General features: G+C 38.6%; 1 protein-coding gene across 2 annotated transcripts in view; it reads left to right on the top strand.

The window, feature by feature from the left end:
- RGS13 (regulator of G protein signaling 13) overlaps positions 1-13,879 on the top strand; it is a 33,859-nt gene that overhangs the window by 3,509 nt on the left and 16,471 nt on the right. For both annotated transcript variants that reach the window (XM_035711187.2, XM_025421019.3), the window contains 2 exons: positions 3,649-3,717; positions 7,281-7,342. In XM_035711187.2, coding sequence (XP_035567080.1) covers positions 3,653-3,717; positions 7,281-7,342 — 127 coding nt within the window. In that variant the 5' untranslated portion in view covers positions 3,649-3,652. The remainder of the gene's footprint in view (positions 1-3,648; positions 3,718-7,280; positions 7,343-13,879) is intronic.

Genomic DNA, 13,879 nt, shown 5'->3' with positions numbered 1-13,879 from the left:
CCTGTTTGTTTGGCTTCAGAGCCTAGAATGATTATAAAATACTCGGTCACCTGTCAAGAGCTACGGGAACCCCCTAGACGCTAGTGCATCTGGAAATTACTTTACCTTTGTCATGCTTCTGACCTCAGTGGGTGTTGCATACTAAGACTGTCCTGCCTTTGCCAAAGAATTCCATCAGAGTTCTTTAAAAATATTTATGATACCTTGTCAATATGTCAATATGACATGGAAGCTCTAATACATTAAGAGAGTAGGTAATGAGATATGAAAAAAATAGTGTTAAATATAGTAGGGAGGGAAAAAGTCAAGCTACAGTGGAAGACAGGGATGACTAAACTGACACATGATGAAAGGGACTTCTTTACCAGCCTCCTACTTAGAAGAGAAGGGAGCCATTGGGTAACTGCATCTTAGAAGCGATTATAGGCATAAAGAATCTTATATTTTAATTCAGGGTCTAATTATGCACAAGATCAGTTATGAAGAGCCAGTCAACATAAGAGGTTTCTTAGCTTCAATTATTTCAGTGTTAATCATCTTTGGTCAGATTTATCTTTCTAACAAAATATATGATTTTCATCACACTATTATTTAAAGACCACAGTGAATTATTATTACTACAACAGAATAGAATCCAACATGTAAAACCATCCAGATTCTAACTGCTCACATAGCTATTCTTATAATCAACTCTCTTTTTTGCTTAAATTAGTTTGAATCTATATTCGTAATCACAAGTGTCCTAACTTTGTTTTTTTTTCCTGTAGATAGATATACTTAGCTACTCTGTCCTTTGTTCCTCCTTACAGTAAAGACTCATACAGAAAATGAAGTCCATCAGACCACAACACCCATAAATTCTTATACCCAAACCTGCAAATGTACTTAGATCTACACCCATTCCAGTCACAAGGAAACATCCATTTCTTCCTCTATTTACACTTCTCCAACATTCTATCCCCCATAATCTGAATTCTAGTTCCTTTAAAAAAAATTTTTTTTTCAAAACCTGAGAATCTATCGATTTTCCTCCTTTCTCCTATTTCTGTAACATCCTCCCAAGGACACTCACACTGTAGACTTTATGAACCATACACTTAGAGATGTGCAGGTCAGAATGGCCAGAGAGCATAGTCCTGTTTCTCTGTTACACTGTTTGGTTCATGGCTTTCATCAGAAGGGAAGAAGGCAGGGATGAAGGGAGGGAAAAGTAGAGAAAGTGCAGGTAGCCCTACGTTTGTCCAGGTCTCCATTTCCTCTTGTTTCCTTCCCTCTTGCTTCTGCCCAACCTGTTCCACCAAAACCCCTCTCACTGTTCTTGAATGGCCTTCTTGTTAGCAAATATGACAGATATTTTTCAGTCCTTTGTTCTCTCTCTCTCTCTCTCTCTCTCTTTCTTTTGAGAGGGAGAGTGCGTGCATGTGCATGGAGCGGGCATGAGGGTAGGGAGAGGGGCAAAGGGAGAAGGAGAGAGAGAGAGAGAGAGAGAGAGAGAGAGAGAGAGAACCTTAAGCAGGCTTCATTGCCCAGCACAGGGCTCAATCTCATGACCCTGAGATCATGACCTAAACTGAAATCAAAAGTAGGAAGCTTAGCCTACTGACCCACTCAAGTGCCTCCTCCCACTGCCTCCCCCATCCTTTTTTCCCTTCATCTCTTCCCAGCATTTTTGGGTTTTGTTTTGTTTTGTTTTTAAGATTTTATTTATTTATTCATGAGGGACACAGCAAGAGAGGCAGAGGGAGAAGCAAGCTCCATGCAGGGAGCCCAATGCGGGACTCGATCCCAGTACTCCGGGACCATGCCCTGAGCCAAAGGCAGATGCTCAACCACTGAGCCACCCAGGTGCCCCCATCTCTTCCTGGCTCTTAACACTCAATTGACTAGTCTTTGCTTTTGGAGAACTCATTCCTTGGTTTCTGTGATACCACATCACTCTGATTGTCCTCCTGCAGGCTCCACTTTTTCAGTGTGTCTCTGAGTCATCTGTCTTGGGCCATCTGCTTTTCTCAGTTCATATCCTCTTCCTGGACCATCTTATCTTTTCTTTTGGTTTCTCCTATGTGTTTTATAAAAACTGCCACCTTTATCTTGAGGTCAAATCTTTCATCCGAACTCGTTTCCTTCCTTTCTCCCACCTTCCATATCCAGTACATCAAGCTCTCCCCCACATCTGCAATCTGTCCCGTTCCCTCCATCTCTCCTGCCACCTTCCTAATCTAAACCTGTAACACCCTCACCTGCACTCCTGGAGGTATCCTGGAGGCTGTCTCCTACCTACTCTTCTGAAATCCATCCTTGCACCATTACAATCAATTCTACTCACAAAACCAAACTCAAATGTTAGCATGTCTATTCCATATTTTAAAACCCTCGATGATTTTCCAACTCCTAACTATGAAATTGATGATGTGTATGGCCTAACATGTTCAGCTTTTGCTATCTTCCAACTTCATCTCTCATCGCTTTCTTGCTGCCATAAGCATTTTTTTAACATGATTACTGGTCCTGTCTTAACTTTCTAGCCTATTCTCTCAGTTTTCTCCCTGCCATATTCTAGATTCTTGTGATGACTACATTCCTTTCATTTCCTCAATTAGGACATGACCCATTGCCCAAGCTGCCCTTCATCCCCTTCGCTCAGCACATTCCTGCATGCCCTATAGGTTCCAACTCAGCTATTACTGTACTGGGATGACATCTTTAGCCACCCCCAAGTCTGGCTAGGTTCTCCTCCTGTGTGTACTTATGGGCCACTGGACTTCCTGTCTCAAAGTCCCCATCACATGGATTTTAACTGCTTGCTAATGAGGACAGGAAGAGGAAAAAGACAGGATCTACATAGAACTGGCAGCCAAAATTTGACACATAACAAATGTTCAACAGATGTTTTGATTGAATCAATAAGGACTGATATAAAAACTCAGTTATCCTTAGTTCATTATGTGTAACAAAATATTTAGCAAAATGTTTAGCAAAATATTTCCAGCTCTCATTATAAATTGAAGATTTAATTATTAATAAATTTTTGAGTCGTTTTCTCAAAATCCTGAGATTAAAACCTCTGTAATGTATATTGTTATATAAAGCCTGGGCTGAGTAAACTGTACCTGAATTTTAAGCCACGGTTATACTGCCTAGAGTGGAGAAAACCAGGTAAACAACACCCTTCTCAGAGCTCACCTTTACGGAATCTTATTCTTTATTTAGCTACTTAGGCCATTGTGACTAATTACAAAGAAGTAAATTCTTGTTCGATATATTGAGAGATCTTTCTAAAACTAAGAATTACCCAAAAAAGAGAAGACTCAGGAGTTGAATTCATTGTCAGTAGGCCTTAAAGAGGAAGGTCTTTCTCAGTAAGCTGTATTTTTTTTAAATACCACTTAAATGCCATGAATAAGTGGCCCAGATGGGTTCTAAAGGCATAACTCTAAGTACTTATATTTCCAGAAAATCTTTACAAGATGAGTTATTTTATTTTTCTCTCTCCTCCCCCACCCCCATGAGTGATAATATTCCATTAATTTCAAAAACCCAAGCTTATTTTTTCATGACTTATAATTTTGTGTGTTCCTGAGACATTGCTCTAGCACATAATTATTTTAAATGATTAAATTATACTAAGATTATTCTGTATTGCTTTAGAAAAATGAGCAGGCAAAATTGTTGGATTTGCAAGATGTGCGGAGATGAATCTAAGAAGCTTCCTTCAAAGTAAGTAGCATTTAAATTCTACAGCCATTCTCATGCATATTTATCACATAATAAATAGGTGTACATTTATTCAACTGTTAATTTAATATATTTTGTTCAGAGAGTAAAATTTGCATTTACACATGAGTAATTCCACCAGAAGAGCAATCATGTATTATGCTAAGGTTTCATTTTCATTATTTATGGTTTACACTTGAGAATTAAACAAGTATAATGCTCGTACAGGGTCTATTCTGAATAACTACTGTTAAATTTTTTTGAAGTTTTATATTTTTATGCTAAAATGAGATTCCTTATCCAAAATATTTTCGTGAAAAAAAAAAAAAAAAAAAAAATATTTTCGTGATTCAAACCCTCTGTCTACAAAGTGCCAGAAACCTCATGTCTAGTTGGAAGAAGGGAGATTGATAGGGTCACTAAATGCTTACCAAGCTCCCGAGTCTCTTGGATATTTTGTCCAACTAAAAACGTAGCCATTTGGCTGGGAACCGTGACTGCTAAGATGGAAAGCGTAATGCCTGAGAAGGGTAATATACCATTTGATTGGTTTTTCCACCTCAATGATTCCCACACCGGGGATTGCTGTCTGTTGGCTTAACCAGACCTGGACTAACCAGGTCCGTGTCGTAGTGTTCAATTCTGGCCACATCTCCCTTTCTCTGGTCAGAGCTGGATGCCAGCAGTACCAAAATGTCCAAAAATACTTACAAGCATTTGTGCGAGGTGGGGAGGTGGCTGCAATGGTGGTGGAAGAGAGTGTAAGACCCAAAGTTCACCATTTTAAACAGGGGAAGCTGCTGTACTGAACGGGTGTGTGCAGGAAGGGAGATGAAACAGAATAATTTGGGAATCGCTTCCATCTCTTCTGCTGATGACTCCCAAGGAGAATCACCACTGGGGCTTGCATTTCTTTCTACTTGCCTTGCAGACCCACCATCAGGGAAAGGGAAAGCCAAGGAAAAAGAGAATTCACATTCATGGCAATCTGGTCATTTTATAGGTGCATTACATTCATGACCTTCTCTAATTTTCAAGATAATTTTGAGAGATGGGTCTTATTCCCATTTTATGTATAATACAACTAGGGCTCAAAGATTTTAGGTAAAACCAAAAGCTATTAAATGCAGCACTGGAATTCAAACTCAGGACTATCAGACTCTGAGCACCCTACATTCTTATTTCCACAATGACATGAGGGTCTCAGAATGCTCCCCTGTCTGGTATCCACTGCTTCTATTAGGAAATCTGGGTGGGTGAGGAGACAGAGACGTTTAGAACTACTCTCATATGGGCACCTGACTAGCCATGGGACAAGATGAACTTGAGATACTCAGAAAAAAGTTACAAGCAAAATGGGGTTAAACCAAAACCAAATTTCATTTCACAACTTTAACTCCGACCGTAATCACCCCAATCATGATCTATCTTCATAAATCTCATGAATTTTAGAAAGAGAAGAATTATCTCACCAACAAAGTACCAATGCTTTATTTTAAGCTAAGCCAAGACAATGATAGCATCTTCGCTCATGTAGTAGATTTTATTTTTTCCTATATAGTGGGAACAGGGGAACCAGAGAGGCATGCCACATACCTTGCCTAGGACTCACCAATTCACTGGATGGAAAAGGTTACTTTAGGTTACTGTTTTTAAAGTTCTAATAAGAGAAAAGAACAGTGAGTCAGATACCATTTCATGGAAATGTTTTTTGCAAGCAACCCTAACAGCAGTATACTGTTAAGCCTCAGGACTGATGCACATAGTCTACCTAAAACTGGCAAGGGCCATCTGAATTTGTAGAAAACAAAAGATATTTGACCTTTTAAAGACTCCTGATATGTTTCCATGTTCTGGGTTATTTTTTAACCTCTTTAACTAATCTTCCTTCATTGTATGAAGTACCTCCTAATGCTGATGGCTGTTCCCTCAACACCAATTATGGAGCTACCTCCATACCAGGTGTAGCCCATGGACAATGCTAGCTTGTCTAGCTATCTGATTATTTGACATTATGGAAAACAGGAAAATTAAGAGTGAACCAAACATAAACTGAAACAATCACAAACTGAATGTCAATAAACACACGGAGTATTTTAAAGGCGAGAAAGTAAAATGATTTATATGTAAGATTACATGGTCACTTGCCAATTCACCTCACAAAGTCCTGAAAACTGAACAGAAATGAAGCCTCAAAAGCAGTATCTTTCACAGATATTTTTGAAATTGTAAACGTTTTTTTTATACCATTTGTTCACATATTATTCACAGTAACAGACATTCAAACCCTCAGCATGTAAAAAAAAATTATAGCAACTAATAGAGAAAATATCTACATATAGTAGATATGGAGTTACTAACTTTATTATGTGAATGCATACAAATAGAGTTTGTGGATGAACTCTAGGATGTTAATAGTTAAATGGGCAAACACATTTGGTGTTAGCAGCACACAATGCAAACCCAAATGCGGTTTGACCATTTGAACCAAGAATCTTAAAAACGTACATTTCTTGACCCGCTTTAATTCTACTTCTACGAATCCCATAAGCAATTAGCAATCCTTAATCACAAATTTTTATGTTAAAAACTGAGAAATAATCAAAATTCTCATTGAGAATAATTATGTAAACTAAACAATGCCCTCTTGTAAAGGCACCTGGATGACTCAGTTGATTAAGCATCCCACTCTCGATTTCGGCTCAGGTCACGATCTCAGGGTCATGAGATCCAGCCCCACGTGCTCTGTGCTTAGAGGGAAGTCTGAAGATTCTCTCCTTCTGTACCCCACTAGCTCTCGAGGACTCTCCCTCTCTTTCTTCCTCTCCCTCAAATAACTAAATCCTTAAAAAAAAAGAATGGCCCCTTGTAGAATACTCCACAGTGACTATCAATGACCATCAAATTTATAATTGTCATAACACTATAAGTGGACTTTAAGACAATTGTGATGACATATAAAAAGCTTATTAGAAGTGAATATATACATATATATGTGTATACACACAAAGTGTGTACGCATACAAACAAACTTGCAGAGTATGGATACTTCTTGGTTAAAAACACACAAACATACATAACAAAATATTAACAGTAGTAATTTGGGAATAGGGAAATTACAGGACTATGGATATTTATCTTTTAAAAATTTATTTCATCATATTATCAAGTTTATACTACTGACATGATTTTTTAAATTTTTAACCATTTAGAAAGTAAAAATAAAATGTAGAAGATCACAGAAAGATAAGTTTCCATCCAAAACCACACAAATAGGGACCCCTGAGTGGCTCAGTGGTTGAGTGTCTGCCCTCACTCAACTCAGGGCGTGATCCCAGGGTTCAGGGATCAAGTTCCACATCAGATTCCCTGCGAGGAACCTACTTCTCCCTCTGCCTATGTCTCGGTGTCTCTCATGAATAAATAAATAAAATCTTTTCTTAAAAAAATCACACAAATAGAGTACAACATTTTGGCATTATTTTCAAGATCATAGATTTCTATGTAGCTGAGTAAAACCTTGAGAATATTTTGGTGCAATAAGCACCTTTTGTTTCTTTTCAAAGCATTACTTTGGAGGAAGTACTACAGTGGGGCCAGTCTTTTGAAAAGCTGATGGCTACAAAATGTGAGTATTATGTATACTTCATCTTTGAATAACTAGTCAGTTTTACTCCTAACAGGAAAAGGTGGCACTAGATGATGAATGCGTGCTCTCTTCTCACAGCCTTCTAAATGGCAACTGCCCCCCTGTTAAAAAAAGAAAACCTGAAAATAGTTTGTCATGTCAACCACTATTATTATCTTTGGTGTTAATTAAAACAAGATTAGTCACTGCGAATATTTAGTTTTCACAAGTATATGTGTAAAATCCCTTGGAAAATATGCTTAAATCGTAACACATACAGAAATATACCGCCTTAGCATGGCCTTCTAAAGTTAGCATTTTAGAAAACTCAACAATTTGCTGCTCTTAGTGCTTTCAAAAGTAAGAATAAATTTGAGTCTTAATGTTCTAAAACTCCGCAGAGTTAGTTTTCAACTTTATCAGTGTCTGATTTAAGTGGAATGTTATAGAAGACTGCATATAGTTGTATATAAGTATTGACATTCACATGGTAATAAATGAAAGTTAACAAAAATGCGTATTAAGAAGATAGAGTCATAGGCTCAATGCAAGCAACATGGAGAAGTATGTGCATTCATGGGAGCAGTCAGTTGTGTTTGGTTAGAAAACTGGGAAGTTGATAAACACCAGAAGACAGATACACACACAAAAAATGTAGTAGGTACTCAAAGAAAACTCTTGTTTGCTGAATTTCGTATTTTTTTAATGGAGTTTGCTCCCACCAAATGTTTCTTAATTTTTGCCTATAGACTTTTTTTTTATTGAAGTTTGATTTGCCAACATATAGTATAACACCCAGTGCTCATCCTGTCTAGTGCCCCCTTCAGTGCCCGTCACCCAGTCACCCCATCCCCCTGCCCACCTCCCCTTTCACTACCCTTTGTTTGTTTCCCAGAGTTAGGAGGCCCCCATGACTTCTTTTTATTTGAGATTCCCTATTAGACTTTCTGTTAACATTTCCTCTGTTTACACCTATTGACTATGGAAAGGGAGTTAGCTGTGCTACTTGATTAATGGTTTGATTGATGGAATGTGCCAGTGGTAACTGGATAGAGTACTTCTTGTTACTTCTAGAGGTGGCCAGGCTCCTGGGACACTTCCTGCTCTCTGACCCAAGGGCCCCTCCTGGTATGGAGACAGCTGTGTCTGTCTAACTCAGAGGGTAATGGCCAGAGATGTGGACCCCTGGCTTCTCCTATAGGAAAACCTTCATCAGCTATTCTGGGAGTTACTTCATGGCCCTTCTTAGTCCTGGGATCCACACCTCCAGACTTGGGTCACTACCTGAATTCCCATTGATCATAAAAGTCTTTCCAGTAAGCATCTGAGGCTATGGTTTTCTTGTGAATCTCCCCTGGATTTTATTCTCAAGCATTCCTCATAGTTTGTGATCCAGTTTACCAGAGTGATTGTGAATTTTTAAAAATATTTTTGGGTCAATTTTAGGACACTGGAATGAGAAGAAGAGACAAAAGCATATGTTCAGTCAGCTGGATTGACTGATCCTCTGCTAAATAATTTTAATTTCAGTCCCAATGCTCTGAAATCCATGTTTTGCAACATTGCAGGTTAATCTCCCTCTGGAAGTTTCAAATTCTCCATCTGTAGCATGGGAATACCACCCATCTTTTCAGCATTACTGTTCAGGTTAGCCATAAATGCAAATTAGGCACACAATAATTGGTAGTTATTTTAATTAATAACAAAGTGCATGTCTCTGAATATCATTCCTTTTTCTTTGCCGCTTACCAAAAAGTTCAAAATCTCTAACTTGGCCTTCAAGACTGTACCAAAGCTCGAATGCATTTTCCATGATTTACTGCAGCTCCACGCCTTCACATGACGCACCCTTCCGCTGGGGTGACCCTTGATCCATTTGCTACACCTGTGACGCACCTGCTCCAGGCTTCTGCACAAAGTCCTCTGTCTACTCTGTTATCTGCCCATCGTGGCTAGTAAAATTTAGCTTTCACCTTTTCCCTGAAACCTCTTGGAAATACTTGTGCTCTCTCTTCTGTTAGTATCATTATTTATTCTGCTTCTAAGTACAGTTATTTAGTGTGCTGGGTTTTTTCCACAGGCGGTTTCTCAGTAGATCTTAAATTCCCTGAGAACACAGATCGTTGTGCGTTTACTTTTCATCTCCCGACCCAGGGACTCAGAATGTGCTTTGTATCTAATGGGCATGCAATAAATGTTCAGTGAATATATACAAGACAAATATTGGTAAGAAAAGATCAAAATACCAAGCCATATTATGTAAAACTTTCTGTGCCGGTCCTGAAGGCCTCATAAACAAAGTGAATAAAGTTAATTTGTTTGGTAATGATCTCAAGTTAGAGCTTAGCTAGAATTAGCTATTTAGAGATCTAGTGTCATGAGAATAAGCAAAGTTTACAGAAAAGATGAGGACAGGAAGAGAGCATACCGCTCTTCATAAACATCGAAAAAGCAGCGTAAGAATCTCTTGAGAAATTTAGTTACTGTGAAATTCATGTAAAAATTTAATAATCACATAATGAAAACAGGTGATGAAAACAATTCATTCTCTGGACAACTCAAACAAACAAAAAAAAAAAGCATTAAATGTGCCAGAGAATACAGTGTGTTTACGCTAACCAAGGATACTAGTAAAATGCATTCTCTAGCTAAGATATAGTAGATGTCTCTTTCTACATAGATTAAAAGACTAGTTTCTAAGAACATGTAGTTTAAAAACCCATTTAGGAAGGAAATGTATTAAGCGTGGTCTCAATGGATGAACAGGAATTGGTTTAAGAGATGTTTGCTGAATAGTCATTAAGTGCTAGCTATCACAATACAGTTAAATTCAACTTCCTCATGGGAAGAAGGGATCCAAGAAAATCATCAGTTTAAGAACAGAATCCCAGCAAAATTAAGACCTTTGCTAGAAACTAAGAATGCTAGTAATCTAGATGCTTTTTAATGATACATTATTGACAAGTTAATTTTTCAAAAACAGTCTGTGTGCTCAATATCAATTCACTAAATCTTAAACACTTGGATAGCAGCCAATGTGCTTGAAAAAAAAATTCCATGTGTCCATGTACCACATGAAATAACATAACATTTTTCAAAACCTGAAAAATCTCCCAGAAGAGAACAGGGAAGCCTGCTATTGATAGCACATTGGGGTGAAGTGGAGAATGGTGATTGATGGAATTTCAAAGGCAAGGCAAACACAACACTTTTTAAAAATAGACTTTGACAACATTTCCACCAAGGCTGTCTTAAGGGCTGACTAGCAAGGTTTGGTTTGGTTTGGTTTGGTTTTTGGCTTCCAGATAAAGATGGTTTTATGAAGCTATCTGGGCTTTTCCCATGAAGAGCCTATTGTTAAATTCGACAGGCAGAAGGAAGCTCTAGATATAGAAAGAAAAACACAGACACATATTTCTTTGACATAAAATTACTTGTGAGGTCTAGTTAGGACAGCCTTATACAAGATCAGCACCCAAAATATATCAGCAAAGTGTGGCTTGTGACTGGAGGAAACTGTGTGGTTATGAAGTGCCCTATGTAAATATTGAGAATCTGAGGGCTGCACAGATTGCTCCAAGAACTGCTAGGAACAAACTGCTTTGAGTTTTAGCAGTACACTGTGAAGTGTGATCCCTGAGCAGTGAAGTATCTATTGAGTTCCAGCTATGTATGACACAGGGACAGAGGAAGTGCTTTCTTGAAGGTATCCACAATTAAAGATAAATAAAATATAGGTGTACCATAAGCAGTTTGTGAACTACAAAGAAGGGAGACTGGAAATAGCAGATGACCTACTAAAAACCTAGTATGTACATGCTAAGGGGCGAAGATAGTTGGAGAGAGATGGCAGGTCTCCTGGGAAAGCTTACAAGAGGCAAATCTCAGCTGGAACTTGATTCAGACTAGTGTAAAATGGTAAGGAAGTCTGACTGGCAGTATTTTAAAGATAGTCAACTGTTTTAGAAGTCCAGCAGAAATAAATGCTTCTTTGAAGAAGAGATATACTCTGTAGGATCCCTCAGGATTTAGTGTAAAAATTGGTCTCATTAAGAAATCTCCATAATGAATTAAGCAGAAAGTGCCCTGCAAAATTTGCAAATCTGCAGATGATAGAAAGTCCTCCAAGTTTCGAAACACCCAACTGTTTAGGAAAGAGTTACATTATTTGCAAATGGGCATAAATGCAGTAATAAGTCTTTTAATGGATCAGAAAAAAAATTGTCAGAATTATTAGTTAATAACTCATAAAAATATCTGAGAATTACCAAAAATATTTCCTTAAATGTTGCTGGCCCAGAATACAACACTGCACTTCGAAATACCATCAAAATGTTAAGCATCACCAAGATGAAAAACCTAGTAGAAATCTATAGTTCTGATGACTAAATTGAGTAGAACTAGACATGCATTTGAAATGACAAGGGAACCAACTATTGCCTTATACCCTCTCAGGTTTGACAAACTTTACATCTCTACAAAATGGAAAGATTGCGTGAAAAATAATCAAATCAAAATTTTAACTAATCAGTTTTATTTTTAATTTTAATTAAAATGACAGCAAATGATGCCAGAAAAAAATATATATGTAAGTATATGTATGCCCTAAATCTCAAAAGATGAGGATAGACGTCTCTCACTGATATTTGAGTAAAGTATGCTTAATATAAATAGAAAGAAATTAAACTCCAACTAACTTGCCTGGATGATTCATTCAGTCCCTGCATGTGTCTGGTATACCTTCCCAGCCCCGGGACAGAGGTGACACAGATCCACAAGGTCACTTGTGCTCAACTCATCTGCTCCCTCTAGAGGGAGGAGATAGCCAAACAAGCAAATACATTGACGAATATATTAATTCCAGAAAGTGGTAAGTGCTTTGAAGAAAATAAAACCAGGTAATATGGCAAAGAAAGGCAGGTATAAGAGGGCAGATCAACTGGGTGATTGGAGAGCAACCATCAGAAGGGGTAAAATTTGACCTTGAGAGCTGATTGATGAGAAGCAGCCAGCCAGTCTGGGATCTGGGAGCAGAGTGGCCCAAGCAGAGGAAAGCTGTGTTCAAAAGGCTCTGAGATATGAGTGAGGATAGTGTTTTCAAATAACCAAAGAAGTTCAGCATGACAGGAGTAAAGAGCCTTATTGGCCACATGAGCAATTTTAGACTACAGATTAACAGTAGATGTGCTTTTAAAAGTACCCTCTAGGGGCACCTGGACGGTCATTTAAGCCTGGGACTCTTGGTTTCCACTCAGGTCATGATCTTGGGGTGGTCAAATCCAGCCCGGCGTTGGGCTCCACACTGGGTTAAGATTCTCTCTCTCCCTATCATTCTGCTTCTGCTCCGCTTTCAAAAAAAAAAAAAAAAAAAAGTAGCCTCCAGTTTTCTTCTGAAAAAAAGAAGCAGAGAGACCAGTTGGAAGGCTATTGCAATAAACCATGAAAACACTAGAAATCAGCAAGGAAGACAAAGCCAAGAGAATATAGCATAAAGACTAATCAAAGCCGTCAGGCTATGAGATCACTTAGAGGGAGAGTTCAGAGAGAGGAGAGGAGAGATCCAGAGATGGAGCTTAGGTGCATATGCTAATATTTCCAAATCCAGAGAAGAGGAGGAATCAGCAAAGGAGATGGAAAAAGAGCATCAGGTGAGTTAAGGATGACCAAAATAATGCATCATCATTAAAGGCAAAGAAGAGCATGTTTCAGGAAGGGAGCTGTGAACTGTGTCAAAGACTGCGGAGAAGGCAGGTAAGATGAGGAAAGAACAGTGACTTTTGCTATGACAATATGGAAGTCAGTGGTGCCTTGACCGGAGTAGTTCCAGGGGTATGGGGATGGATAGGACAAGAGGAAGCAAGGCAGAGAACGTAGGCAATTATTTACGTAAGTTTTGGGGCGAAGGTCAGCAGAGAAAACAGAAGAGACTAGAAGGAGACATGAGGTCAGTACTGTGAATAGAAAGTCAATAGCCATTTTTTATTTTATTTGGGAATACACATCTTCCCTAGAGATGATGACAAACATTAGAAGAAAGTGATGACATAGAAGAGAGAGGGGATAATTTTAAGAGTGACAGAGAAATGAAAAGCCATGGAGAAAAAAAAAAAAAAAAAGAAAAGCCGTGGAGAAAGCATAACAAAACAGAAGCCAAAAAAGAACTGCTTGGACATTGTTTTCCTTTCAGGAGGCAAATTAGAAAGGACAGGTACCAGTGGAGGTGGGATGGTTGATTCGGTGGCGAGAAGACAAGGGAATCTCTCCAGGATCAAATCAGGGTTCTCAGTGAAGTCTGAGACAAGGTCATCAGCAGAGAGCTGAGGAGAGATGGGGGAAGGAGAAGATATGAAAGAGTTTCTGGAGAGTTAAAGAACCAGGACGTTATGGAAGGGTGGTAGGTGACTGGGCGGTGTTGCATGCCCGCTTCAGATGTGCTGGGGCGATTTCAATGTGAGAAAGGCCAGGTACCTATTTTTCTGTGGCCTCTTCAGTTTGCTCCAGAGCAGACATTCTAGGTAGGCAGGTGTTCTGAATCAC

The sequence above is a fragment of the Canis lupus genome, chromosome 38, assembly GCF_003254725.2.
Source record: "Canis lupus dingo isolate Sandy chromosome 38, ASM325472v2, whole genome shotgun sequence".
NCBI lineage: Eukaryota > Metazoa > Chordata > Mammalia > Carnivora > Canidae > Canis > Canis lupus.
This window is presented reverse-complemented; position numbering and strand designations above follow the sequence as displayed.